Raw genomic sequence first — 13,292 nt, 5'->3', positions numbered from 1 at the left:
CAGACCCCCACTCCCGCTGCCGATACCTTCCTCCACTACCGCACCAGCAAGGTGCGGGCGCTGAGGGCCGCTCGGCTGGAGAGGCTGGTGAGCGAGCTGGTGTCAGGAGACCGCGAGCAGGACCCAGGCTTTGTGCCTGCTTTCCTGGCCACCCACAGGGCCTTTGTGCCCACTGCCCGAGTGCTGGAATATCTGTTGCCACCACCGCCGCCCCCGCCCCCACCTTCCAGGTCAGTGGCCCTCAGAAACCTGCAGGTTCTCATCCCCAGATTCCCACCTGGGCTCCTTCCCCCACCTCCCCAGGTTTGGAAGCAGGAAACACTCCCCACCCCAGAGCCCTCCTTCTAAGCACCCTCTGGCGCCCCCCTTTCATCTGATGAGGGCTTCTTCCCAGGGTAGAGAACAAGAAGACGGAAGGACAAGATCTGAGCTTCAATAAGAACTTGAGGTTGGCCGCCCTGAAAGGTGGGGGATGAGTGGGGTGGAGGGAGGAAAGGATTTCCAAGGTCAATGGTCAGTCTTGAGGTCTGAGGGCTGGAGGCTTGGCTGACCTGAAAGGTTGGGAGCCCCCAAGCTCTGGGCCCAGCTCTGAGCCTGCTCCTCTGTCCAGGGCTGTGGTATCTGTGCTGGGCTCCTGGCTGCGGGACCACCCTCAGGATTTCTGTGACCCTCCTACCCACCCAGACCTGGGCAGTGTCCGACTTTTTCTGGGCTGGGCAGCCCCAGGGAGTGCTGAGGCCCGGGAAGCAGAGAAGCTTCTGGAGGATTTCTCAGAGGAGCCTGAGGGAAAGCAACAAGAAGAGGAGCTGCTTGTGACTTGGGCAGGTGAGGGGTTCTGGGTACCTGTTGTGCTCTGAGAAGGCAGTCCCATGCTGTCTGTCCTTCCGACTTCCTCCCCACTCTCAGAATCACAGATCTTGGGCAAGGTTTCTAAACCACCTTGAGTCTCAGTTCTCCCCTCTGTAAAATGAAGATCTTAACTCTTTATCAAAGAATTAGCATTTGCCTTTGCTCCCCCTCTATCCAAAGGTACTCTGCCCTTGGGCTAGGGACCTGGGTTCAAATCCCAGTTTTGTTATTTGCTGACTGTGTGATCATGGATAAATCACTTCACCTCTCTGAACTGAAAAGGGCGGGGGTGGTGATAACAGTGCTTATTTCATTAGGCTCTTTATTCATTCATTAAATATTCAGCCATTGGTTCTGGCCATGTAACCATGGACTAGGGCTCCCAATTCCTCAGGAAAGTTATTCAGTAAGAAAACAAACAATGGGGACTTGGCCAATAGTATTATTTTACTGATCCTTCATTATTAGATATCTACCACTTATAATAAAATGTCAACCATTAGTCATATTGATATTTTATTGTAGACTAGGTGCCAGCAAGCTGTCTGGTCCTTTATAGGAAAAAAGTTGTTGACCACTGATATAGAACATTTTTGGAGTAGGGGAAAATATCTATAAACCTCACTCAGGTCTTTGTTGACGTGTCACCTCCTCACTCACAGTGGCTTTCTTTGGCCCTCTCCTAACAGACAACCCCTCCCAACCTGTGTGTCCACTTAGTCTTTCTTATTTTTCTCTACAACACTCTTGACATCCCTCCCTGGATTCTAGCTTTTGTTCATTTCTGTGGCCTGTGAGCACAGGAGAGGAGGATCATATTAGTCTTGTCCTGACTCTGCCCCCAGGAGCAGGAATCACATGGATTAGTTGACAGAATAATTGTATCCTGCTTACAGAGTATCAGCTTTCACCCATCTGTGTTTGATCTGATCCTTATCACAAAAGCTTCTATCTCCTTAATCCTTATCCTTTAATCCCAAGATTAAAGTGGCCACATTCCTCTCTGCTTTCCAAAGTGGCAGCCACTTTCTCTATCCCTGGTGACAAAGTCTCAGTTGTTAATATATTTGTACCCCGCTCCTTCCCTCCCTTGCCTTCAAGGTTTAATCAGTGAATCTCAAGTCTTTAGAATCACATAGTCCAATACGGTAGTTAGTAGTTACTACCCTTTGTGGCTATTTAAGTTAATCAAAATTAAATTTGTTAATTTTTTAAAATAAAAATTCACTTTTGCCATTATGCTGGTCACATTTCCAAAGCTTGGTAACCACACTGAAGTGTTCAGGTAGAGCACATGTTGACCATGGCAGAAAATTCTATCTGTTGTAGTGGGACATGGTGCACACCTGCAATCCCAGCTACTGGAGAGGCGGAGACAGGAGGATCGCAAATTTGAGGCCAGCCTCAGCAATTTAGTGAGAATTCATCTCAAAATAAAAATTTAAAAAAGGGCCTGGGGTGGAGCTGAGTGGTGGAACACTTGCCTAACATGGGGGAAAATCCTGTGTTCTATCTCCATTACTGCAAGTAAACACAAAATCAACATTTTTAAAAAGCAGGGCTGTAAGCCCCTTGCGGTCAGAGGAGAAAAATGAACATTTATTGAATACCTAACATGTGCTAGTGTCTGAAACACACTTTTTTTTGTAATTGTAGATGAACAAAATACCTTTATTTTATTTATTTATTTTTATGTGGTACTGAGGATTGAATCCAGGGCCTCACATGTGCTAGGCAAGTGCTCTACCACTGAGCTATAACCCCAGCCATAACATCTTTATTTTGAGTTTACTTTTTCCTATGGAAAACTTCAGACATATACAAAAGTAGAGAGACCAGTATAAAAAACATTTAGTCACTTATTACTTAACTTCAACAATTTTCAATTAGACCAAAAAAAAAAAAAAAAAGGGATGTCTCAGACTTAATTACCTTGGGTATGCACTTGTAACTGATGAGGGCTTTTAAGACATAACCTTCATGCCCATAAACATTTCAAGAAATTCAGAAATACTTACCATATTTTAAGTCCATATTCAGATAACCTCATTGTTCCTAAATTGTCTGTTTTACAACGTTCTGTTCTTCAAATTGGAATGCAAAGAAATTCTACTCAAGGAATTTGACTGTTTCTTTCCCAGGTCTCCACTATTCTATAACAGTTCTCCCCTTCCCTTGCCTTTTCTTGGATGCTGTGAGTGTGTGTAGGGGGGGGTCATTTGTCCTAAGGTGTGTCTCACATTCTTCTCGGTTCACGTGCCGGCTTCCCATGGTGCCATGCAGGTGTTCCTCTGTTCCCCCTCATTGCTCAAAAATCTAAACATTAGATTAGGTTTAGGTGCAATTTTCCCCCCAACTCTCACAAAAATTAAAGTTTTGTAATGCTACATGTCTAATTTGAAATGAAAGAGATAATTAAGCAAAGATAATTTTAGGACAATATGATAGTATCATATGAAGGAGAAATAATGAAAGTCACTTATACAATAATAACAGGTTTTGATGGTTTTTTGTTGTTGTTGTTGTTGTTTGTTTGTTTGTTTTCACCAGGAATTGAACCCAGGGTGCTTAACCACAGATCCATACCCCAGACCTTTTTGGTATTTTACTTAGAGATAGGGTCTTGCTGAGTTGCTTAGGGCCTCAGTAAATTGCTGAAGCTGGCTTTGAACTTTCGATCCTCCTGCCTCAAGCAGAGCTGCTGGGATTACAGGTGTGCAACACCAGGCTTGGCATACAGATGTTTTTGGTGTACTAATGCCTTGGCATGACTCACTTGGACACATCATGAGGGTGTCCAGTGACTTTGCCTGTAGTAGTAGCACAGTGAAGGTGACAGCCACAAACACCAACTAGTGCCAGAGAGTGCACTGACAATGCAAAGACAGCTACATAGACAATGGTGACATTGCTTTCCAAATGGTGAATAATACTTGCAATTTCCAAACAAACAAACAAACAAAGTTCAGAATCTCAAGGTCCTTGCATCCTTGAAGCCAAAACAATTTGCTTATGAGCAAAACAATCAGATTCTAGGTGCAAATTATAGTAAATAGATTTTTCCCATAATACAAATCTCTGGAGGGCCATTGGCTTTGGGGTGGCTAAATTAGCTATGCAGTCATTCTTCCAGGAAGCAAGATCTTTTCCTCAAAATGTCCCCTAGGGGGCGCCACCATTGAAACCCACCACAGAAAAATCATTCAGGTTTATGGAATACTTTATAGCAGTCTGGTATGCATAACTCATTTGCTCTTTTAAAACAATTCAGATAAAGAAGTTAAGGCACAAAGAGATTAAAAGGCATGTTTTATCTTTTTTTTTTTAAAGAGAGAGGGAGAGAGAAGGAGAATTTTTTTTTTTAATATTTATTTTTTAGTATTTGGTGGACACAACATCTTTGTTTGTATGTGGTGCTGAGGATCGAACCCAGGTGGCATGCATGCCAGGCGAGCACGCTACCGCTTGAGCCACATCCCCAGCCCGGCATGTTTTATCTTGATTTGCACAGCAAGGCTGGTGGACAAGCCTGGGTTTGAATTTGGAACTTTTTTCTTTGTGGTGCTAGGGATGAATACCTGGGCTCTGCACATGCTAGACTCTACCACTGAGCTACACCCCATCCCTAAATTTGGAACTTTCCGACAACAACCTTCCCTCTCTCCAAAAGAGGACAGAAGAGTCTGATCTTAATACAACCTCCAAATCCTGCTTTCCACTTCAAATCTCTGTTCTGCCCTTTACTGAAGGTGTGACTTAGGGGCAAATTGTTCTGTGCCTCAGTTTCCCCACCTTAAATGGTGGATAAATTATAGCACTTCCTTCAATGGAGTTAGTGCCCTGAGCTAGCAAGTTAATTCATATGAGGTATTAATTTTTTAAAAAATACTTATTTTTTAGGTTTAAGTGGGCACAATATCTTTATTTCACATTTATGTGGTGCTGAGGATTGAACCCAGTACCTCATGCATACTAAGCGAGCACTCTACCACTGAGCCACAACCCCAGGCCCCCAGTGAGGTATTCATTATTGTTGCTATTACATCTTTTAAAATACTCAGGGAATTCACCCTATAGATGAGGGAGGTGAGGTTGAGCATAAAAGGATTTGCCCAAGATCACACAGGCAACTCTGGATTCAATTTGAGGGTTTTGATTCCCCTTCCCCCACGGAACCCAGGGCACTTAACCACTGAGCCACATCCCCAGCCCTTTTGTTGTATTTTGTTTAGAGACAGGGTCTCACTGAGTTGCTTAGGCTTTGCTAAACTGCTGAGGCTGGCTTTGAACTTTCGATCATACTCCCTCAGCCTCCCAAGCTGCTGGGATCATAGGCCTGCACTTCCGTGCCTCGCCAAAGTGAGCATTTTAAACCACATATCATTCTCAGGACCTCCCAGGGCCCAGTCCCCCAGACCAGACTCTCCGGAGGGCTTCATGGAAGAGGAGGAAGGGCCGAGGCGGGAAGGTCCCGAGCTCCTGGACTTCAGTGTGGGCGAGGTGGCCGAGCAGCTGACCCTTATGGATGTGGTGAGGACTGCAGACCGTGGCAGGGTGGGGATGTAGAGGGGAGGCGGGTTGCTGAGCCCCTACCCTACGCGCCTTCCCCTGACCAGGAGCTCTTTTCACGGGTGCGTTCCTGCGAGTGCCTGGGCTCGGTGTGGTCGCAGCGGGACCGCCCCGGGGCCTCAGGCGTTGCCCCCACTGTGCGTGCCACTGTGGCCCAGTTCAATGCAGTGACCGGCTGTGTGCTGGGCTCTGTGCTCGGGGCGCCGGGACTGGCAGCCGCGCAGAGAGCCCAGCGGATCGAGAAGTGGATCCGCATAGCCCAGGTGTGTGCCGAGGGGCGGGAGAGAGTGAGATGGGTCAGGGGCACAGGGCGGGGCCAGGGCACCTGCGGGGGAAGGAGAGGAGTTGGGGTTAGAGATGGGAGGAGCTTGGGACGGCTGGGCTGAGAGGCTGAGAGTGGGGGTGATGGGGAGGGAAGAAGACTGGAGGCATCCTGAGGGAGCCTGGGCAGAGGTGAGGCCGGAGCCCGGAGCCTGAAGAAATGGGGGGGGGGTCGGGACAGAGAGGGGCATGTGTCCAGGTGATGGGAGGGGAAGTAAGTTGATACCTGCGGTGACTGGTGACTTGGGTTCAGGGAGGAGGGTTCTAGGTCCAGAAGAGGGGCTGTTGACGCGTCTAGGACCCAGGGACCAGGAGAAGCCAAGTTCAGAGGGAGCGGCCGAGTCCGGAGAGGGAGGGGTCTCCCAGAGGAGAAGGAAGAGGCTTAGCTTGTCACGTGTGGGCCGAGACTTGGGGGTCTGACCTGAGGTCAGAAGTCACAAGATCAAAGGTGCCTGGTTCCTGGGAGTCAGACTAGGGACGTGACCAGCACCCCCATCCCATTAGTGCTGCCGAGAACTGCAGAACTTCTCTTCTTTGCGAGCCATCCTGTCTGCCCTGCAGTCTAACCCCATCTATAGGCTCAAGCGCAGCTGGGGGGCTGTGAGCCGGTGAGCCTGGGTTGAGGGTGGGGGCCACCCCATCCCAGCTCTGACCTTCTCAGCTCCTGACCCCTGACCACCCCTCTCTGTCCTTCCAGGGAACCGTTATCCACTTTCAGGAAACTTTCACAGATTTTCTCGGATGAAAACAACCACCTCAGTAGCAGAGAGATTCTTTCCCAGGTACAGACAGACTGGAACCCAGTGAATCCCAGGCCCAGCAACGGGACTTGGGACCAGGCAGGAGGCATCGTCTTGTCCTTGTCACAATGTCCTTTCACTTGCATTTCAGCAGTGACAATTCTCCCGTCCATACTCAGCCTCACATTTTAATTTTCTTTGCTGTTTCCATTAGAGTTCGCACTGGGCCACAACCTTATTTATTCATTCGACAATATCCAAGAAGTCATGAGGGAAGGTTACTGAAGGTCAAAGTCATAGCCAAGTGTGGAAAAAAAATTGTTCTGGGGATTTACCTTGATAAGCAAGATTTTTAAATGTGGGCCAACAAGTTGGATTCGTTTTAGGCAAGAGTTAGGTTCTAATTACAACCAGGAGCTGGTTCTTAGAATCCAGATAGATGGAGTGTGAGGCCTGGAACCCTCAAGATAAGTGTGCAACTTGTTCACTCCTGCAGGTCTCAGTTTCCCCACGAGGCCCCCGCTGCGCCCCCTCATCTCCACATGCCCCTGCCTGCATTATTGCCCTTGTCCCTGTCCTGCTGTCATGGGTTTGGCCTGGCTGCAGCTGTCCCTCCCTCCGTCTCCATCAGGACAGGAATTCTGTCTCTCTCATTCACTGCTGTCTACTCAGCACCCAGGATGGTGAATGGCACTCAGTAGGTGCTCAATAAATGCCTTGTTAGTGAAGGCATATTCAAATAATGAGAGTTCAAGGGACAAGCCCTACCTAAGCATCTACTGTGTACCAGGTGCTATTCCTGCTGTGCCACCAACCAGGCATGATCACTGTCCCAGGAGCAGGGGGACTCCAGCCCTGGACAGGGAGATGCAGAATGCAGCACTGTCTACTCCAGTGACCGCATGAGGAGCAGGCAGAGCAATGATGAACCAAATTCCCAGTGGGCCTGTCCCATCCAGGCTGGGGACAAGGATTCCCTTCTGTGCCCGCCATCACCCCTGCTCTCCCTCTCTCTCCACGTGTACTTTCCCCGGGGTAGCCCCTTCCTTGGGTTGGCTTGAAAACTCGCTTGTGATTCTTGAAAGAAGGAGGGGTGTACATGGTGGGTCTTGAGGTGACCTCTCTGAGGAAGGGTCTAAGGAGATCCCAGGGCCACTCAGTCCTTCCCTCCCCCACAGGAGGAGGCCACTGAGGGAACCCAACAAGAGGACAACCCTCCAGGAAGCCTACCTTCAGTGAGTGTTCCAGTTTGGGATGGGGGTCGAGGGGGACCTGGGGAGGGATGGGAGGTGATGGGGTCAGTGACGACGGCTAGTGACTAGAGCTTTGGGGGCAGCAGAAACTGCCCCCAGGTCCTGTTCCCTACCTTGGCACCTTTCTCACGGACCTGGTTATGCTGGACACAGCTCTGCCGGACATGTTGGAGGTCTGACCCTTGACCCTTGATCCCAGCTGCACTTACCCCACCCAGCACAGTAGGCCTCATACCACTCACCCTGGATCCTGCCTTGTACTCCTGACCCCAGCTCCCTTAGCACAGTGAAGCTCCTGACATCTTAGCTCTTGACCTTGACCCTTTAACCTTGACTCTGATGGCTCTAGTTCAAATAAACTTTGCCCCCAGGGGGATCTGATCAACTTTGAGAAGAGGAGGAAGGTGAGTGGCACTGGGCAGGATATGAGGAGGTGGCCTGAGGTGTGGGCAGGGGGGCAGGGTCTCAGCCACTGCCCCCTCAGGAATGGGAGATCCTGGCCCACATCCAGCAGCTGCAGAGGCGCTGTCGGAGCTACAGCCTCAGCCCCCACCCACCTGTCCTGGCTGCCCTGCGTGCCCAGCGCCAGCTCAGCGAGGAGCAGAGGTGACCACCCTGCGGCCTAGCCCAGCCCCACCCCAGCTGACCCTGGATCACACGCAAGGTCCTGCTCACCCAGTGCACTTCCCTGGCTCCTTTCAAGACCCACATCTGAGCCTGGGTCCCAACCTGTGACCTCCAGCCTAGTTCAAGGGTCACCACTGACCTGTAATCCCACACTTGACCCCACCTGCCATTTTGACTTCCACCTGCAACAACTGTCCATCTGTCCTCTTCCCTACCTGATCCTATCTGATGATGAGTCCCTTCGTGACTTCTGCCATCTGAGTCTATGACCCTAATAACTGACCCCTGGTTCTGAGCAATGGACCTAGCCTGGATGTCTTCCTGACCACTAGACTCAACTGTCCCAATTGTTTCTCATTCTCTCAAATCCATGACCTTCACTGTGGTCCCAGTAATGACCTGGTCCTGAACTTTAGCCTTGACCCAATTCATCTTATTCTCACTCTGCAAATCCTTGTAGACCTGCCACTCAAGCCATCCCACTCCATCCTAAAGAGCCCTAATCCCTCATTGACCTGCTTTCCTCCCTGACCCCGACGAACTCCCAGCTTCTCCCCCCCACACCCAAACTTGACCCCAACTGACGCTGACTCCTGTCTCCTCATCTCTCTCTGATGCCTGGACCCAACCCCCATCAACACACTGATCCCTCAGCTACCGAGTCTCCCGGGTCATCGAGCCACCAGCCGCGTCCTGTCCCACTTCCCCGCGTGTCCAGAGACGCATCAGCCTCACTAAACGTCTTAGTGCGTGAGTCTTGGGGGCTGCTGGGGGCGCATGGGCAGATACTGGGGGGCTGCTCCAGGGCTGAATCTGGCCTCAGCCTTACCCCCTGTCTCCATCCTCAGGAAGCTGTCCCGAGAGAAAAACTCGTCCCCTGGTAGCAGTCCTGGAGACCCCTCATCGCCCACCTCCAGGTGGGTACCCCAGTTAGAAGACAGCCTGGAGACAGCAGAGCCAGGGGTCAGGGCAGCTACCACCTCAGGCTCTGTGTCCCCCCAGTCTGTCTCCAGGGTCCCCCCCATCCAGCCCTAGATCTGAGGACCGTCATCTTGGACCCCCTGCTTCTCCAGGGCCCCAGGGCCCCAGCAGCAAGGTACCACGCCTGCCTGTGTTTGCATGGAGGGCTGTGTGTGTGTGTGTGTGTGTAACACAGGAGTGTGGGACCCGTTGAGTTCTCAGGGGTCCATCCAAGAGACCGTGTGGGTCTCCATAGCCCCGTTTGATCGGTCACCCACCTCGTGGCACAGATCTGCAGGGAGCTCCTGCTCACCCGCAGGGCATTCTGCAGAATACTCACCCTCTTACTCAAGTGTGTCCCTAGGAACCTGCACACCTGAAGGGAACTGGGCTGGACACTGTGGGCGGTGCTGTTCACTGGCACGGGCTTGCGGGTGTACAACAGGCGCGAGCGTGTGTGAACACATACTGCTTTCCTGTACACAGGATTTGCCTGTGAATGCGGGTCTGTGTGTATCTGGGTCATGTGCACATTTGTTTCTGTAACAGGGAGACGGGGTCTAGGTATGATGGGCTGGCGCATATGTGGGCCTGCTTGTGTCCCCTAATTGTGTGTCCCTGACTCTGGGGGTGTGGAGGGACGTTTGATTGTGTGTGCTGGGGAATGTGACCCTGGGCCTATTGAATAGACCACTGGGGGAGGGGCCTTGTGGTCTCCCACCCATTAGCACTGCGGATGCCTCTGCCCCCCCACTGCCTACAGCTGCCCCTGGGCCCGGACCTGTCCCTGACCAGTCCTCGCATCCCCCTCCCTGGGCAGCAGAGCTCGGAGGCCCGTGTGATTCGCATCAGCATTGACAACAACCATGGGAACCTCTATCGGAGCATCCTGGTGAGGGGCTGGGCTGGAGGCTTGCTGGGGACAGCCTGCCCTTGGGGCTGGGGCCCTCCCACCTCACCTCCTGCCCCCCTCTTCCAGCTTACTAGTCAGGACAAAACCCCCAGTGTCGTGCAGCGAGCCCTACAGAAGCACAATGTGTCCCAGCCCTGGGCCCGTGACTACCAGCTCTTCCAAGTCCTTCCTGGGGACAGGGGTGAGCAGGGACAGCTGGGAGCACCAGACTGGGAGGCAGGTGGGAAAGTAGTGGTCTGGCCAGGGCCAAGGCTGGAGCCCAGCGTTACCTGGGCTCACAGGGCCACAAGGTGTTTTAGGCACAGTTAGGGGTAAGATGGAGCAGGGTGGGGAGAGGAGGAGGAAGATATCCCGTGGGTTCAGGTAACATTGTACTATTTCCCTCCCTCACGCTGAGCCAGGTAGGAGGTTGTCCTGGTCTGGTGTGATGGAGGGGGCACTGAAGTTTGGCTTCCTAGAATTTATGAGCCAATGAGATTGTCCTGGTCAAATGCAAGGAGGGACTAAAAGTTTGTGTAACCTTAAATTTGTAGGATCATGAGTTTTTGGGGGGCTCAACCTGGAGGGGCAGAAGATGACGGGGTGTCTGAGCTTAGATACAGGAGGAAACGAGGTTGTTGAGCCTCACCCTGGGGACCCTGGAGATGCCTGAACTTGGAAGAGGAGACAGCCACATGCTCTTGAACCCAAGGCAGAGAGCATGAGGTTGTTCAGTGTGGAGGCAGGTCAGAGGCTGTCTAGTCTTGGACAAGGAGAGACAAGAGTCATGGCGGAAGGGTGGCTGGACATTGGGAAAGAATGTATGAAACTGCAAAGGCCATGAACTCGAGCAGATGGGAAGTAGCAAGTCATCCAAGTTCATGGTGCCCGCAGCCTGAACTTGGCTGGGAAGTGGTAGGGGGAGGGGGAGGTGTGCGGGGAGTTGTGGTGTGAGCACTTTAGACCCCACTGCAGGAATGGGCAGGAGGTGGCCCAGGCGCTGGGGAGTTGTCACTGTCCCCAATGAGAAGAGAATGAGGTTGGGTCAGCACTAGCTGGAGGGACCCAAGGCTGTTGAGGCTCTAGAACAAATGATAGAAAGTTGCCCAGGTCCTTTGTGAACCCACCACCATCTCCATGCCTGGCCAGAGCTCCTGATTCCTGACAATGCCAACGTCTTCTACGCAATGAGTCCAGCTGTCCCTGGGGACTTCGTGCTACGGCAGAAGGAGGGGACCCGGCACACACCTTCTGCCTCCACAAGCTGAGGTGGCACTCTCCTCCCTCCAGGTCACAGGCCCCTTGGGCAACTTGGGACCTGGCTTCTACAGCCATGGGGGCCGGGAACCCCTCTCCTGGAAAGCCTCTGTCCCCTAGTGAGGCTCTGTATTTTCTGGTAACCCCGCCTCAACTTCAGCCCATCAGCCCCTGCCCCTCTGACCTCTGAGTCCTGGACCCTCATTCCCGTGATGTTAGCACGCAGGGTGGCCACGATGGTGACAAAAAGGCAGAGAAAACCAAGAACCCTGAGAAAGGCACTGATAGTTACTGTGGATGCCAGAGTGGACCCTGCTGCACATGGAGGGAGGGCGTAGGGGCACTCCCCGACTTTTGGAGGGCAATGTCTTTCCTGATGTGTATATAGGAGAGTGAAGATTTGAAATTGCATCAGAAACAGAAAGAAATCACCCTATCAGAAGTCAATAAGGGCCGTGAAGACAGAAAAAGCACGTGAGCTCTCACTGCCCGTAGGAAGAAGAAACCAGTGGAGAAAGCAGACCAGGAGCCGAGCGGCCACTGCAAAGTAGTGATAACCATTCGTAGTAATAATATTAACATGCCCACCACGGGCTTCTAGTCTGAGCTGGACATCCACTAAGCGCTTTATATCTCACTGTATTAATCAGAGTTTTTTTGCTTTAAGTAGTTGAAATCCTATTCAAATAGGTATGTACCAAAAAGAAAATTGATAGCTCATATAATTGAGAAGGCAGTTGGGTCTGGCTTCAGGCACAGTTGGATCCAGGGACTCAAAAGATATCAGAATTTTATTGCTGTGTGTTGGCTGTGGTTTTCTCTGAGAATAAGACTGTCTGTTATCCCCCAAAATCCAATTACCCTTTTCTATAGTAATAGAGTCACTGACTTTTTAGCTAGCCATTCTAGTTAAAGCTGCATTTCCTAAATCCCTGCAGCAAGTGTGGCCATATAAGATATAAAAGGAAAGAAGAAGGGGTATATATCTCCCTCTCCCTCCTTTTTCTGCTGGTTGGAATGAAGATGTGGAGTGGATCATCTTGGATTGAGTGGCCCATGTCCTCTGAATGACTGAGCAACAAGCTGGAAGGAGCCTGGGTCTCTGTGACCTTGGAGCTGCCATTTTAGGATGCTGCCACTGGACTGTCACATAGGAGAGAAATAAATTTCTATCTTTCTTAAGCCTTTATTATTTGGTTCTCTGTTACAGTCGCTAAAAGAGCAATTAGTATAGCCCTACTCCAAGGCAGGCTCACATCCCACCAGTGCTACCGACACCGGTTCTGGGAAATCAGGATTGGGTTTCATTCCCCTGGTGTGGAGTCTGAACACCAAGAAATGCCAAGGCAAGAGCAAAAAGTTTTGTTTAAAGGGTAGAGGGGGAGAGAGAGGGGAAGAGGAGGAGGAGGAGGAGGAGGAGGAGGAGGAGGAGGAGGAGGAGGAGGGAAGAAAAGAGAAGAGAAGGGAGATTCCTCTGTAGAGGAGGGGACCCAAGGCTGGTGCCCGAGGGAGGGGGTGTCCTGTCCTCTGTAGATTTCAGATTTCCTTTCTTCTCATGCCCCCTCCTCCTCTATTTTGCCTACTTGACGGAAAGGTGCAGTGACCCAGAGCAGGAAAGGAGCCATTTAGAGGTACCGGCAGGAAGGGAGTCACCCAGGAAGTGCTCATTAACAACTCCTTGAGGAGAGGAACAGAACCTGGAGGCAGGTGGCCTTGGCAACAGATTGGAGGAGGGGAATGGGCTCTGGAGGTATTAGCATTTTGTTTCCTTTTGAATCAGCTCTCATTTTCCTGACTCAATCGATCCTTGCCTAACTGACTGTC

General features: G+C 51.1%; 1 protein-coding gene across 7 annotated transcripts in view; it reads left to right on the top strand.

The window, feature by feature from the left end:
- The window catches only part of Rgl3 (ral guanine nucleotide dissociation stimulator like 3), a 14,086-nt gene extending 1,294 nt beyond the window's left edge, over nt 1–12,792 (top strand). Inside the window, exons 3-20 of one of the 7 annotated variants that reach the window (XM_048795217.1) lie at nt 4–230; nt 395–448; nt 611–825; nt 5,240–5,379; nt 5,466–5,681; nt 6,244–6,347; nt 6,437–6,521; nt 7,658–7,714; nt 7,816–7,905; nt 8,104–8,136; nt 8,217–8,338; nt 9,014–9,109; nt 9,208–9,276; nt 9,362–9,455; nt 10,083–10,211; nt 10,299–10,413; nt 11,361–11,480; nt 12,679–12,792. In XM_048795217.1, the coding sequence (XP_048651174.1) occupies nt 4–230; nt 395–448; nt 611–825; nt 5,240–5,379; nt 5,466–5,681; nt 6,244–6,347; nt 6,437–6,521; nt 7,658–7,714; nt 7,816–7,905; nt 8,104–8,136; nt 8,217–8,338; nt 9,014–9,109; nt 9,208–9,276; nt 9,362–9,455; nt 10,083–10,211; nt 10,299–10,413; nt 11,361–11,479 (1,965 nt within the window). In that variant the 3' untranslated portion in view covers nt 11,480; nt 12,679–12,792. Of the gene's footprint in view, nt 1–3; nt 231–394; nt 449–610; nt 826–5,239; nt 5,380–5,465; nt 5,682–6,243; nt 6,348–6,436; nt 6,522–7,657; nt 7,715–7,815; nt 7,906–8,103; nt 8,137–8,216; nt 8,339–9,013; nt 9,110–9,207; nt 9,277–9,361; nt 9,456–10,082; nt 10,212–10,298; nt 10,414–11,360; nt 12,651–12,678 lie in introns of those variants that run through there. The other 6 variants (XM_048795215.1, XM_048795216.1, XM_015489055.2 and 3 more) reach the window with 6 other exon arrangements.
- The last annotated feature ends 500 nt before the right edge of the window (nt 12,793–13,292 follow it).

This window comes from Marmota marmota, unplaced genomic scaffold (genome assembly GCF_001458135.2).
Source record: "Marmota marmota marmota unplaced genomic scaffold, marMar, whole genome shotgun sequence".
NCBI lineage: Eukaryota > Metazoa > Chordata > Mammalia > Rodentia > Sciuridae > Marmota > Marmota marmota.
This window is presented reverse-complemented; position numbering and strand designations above follow the sequence as displayed.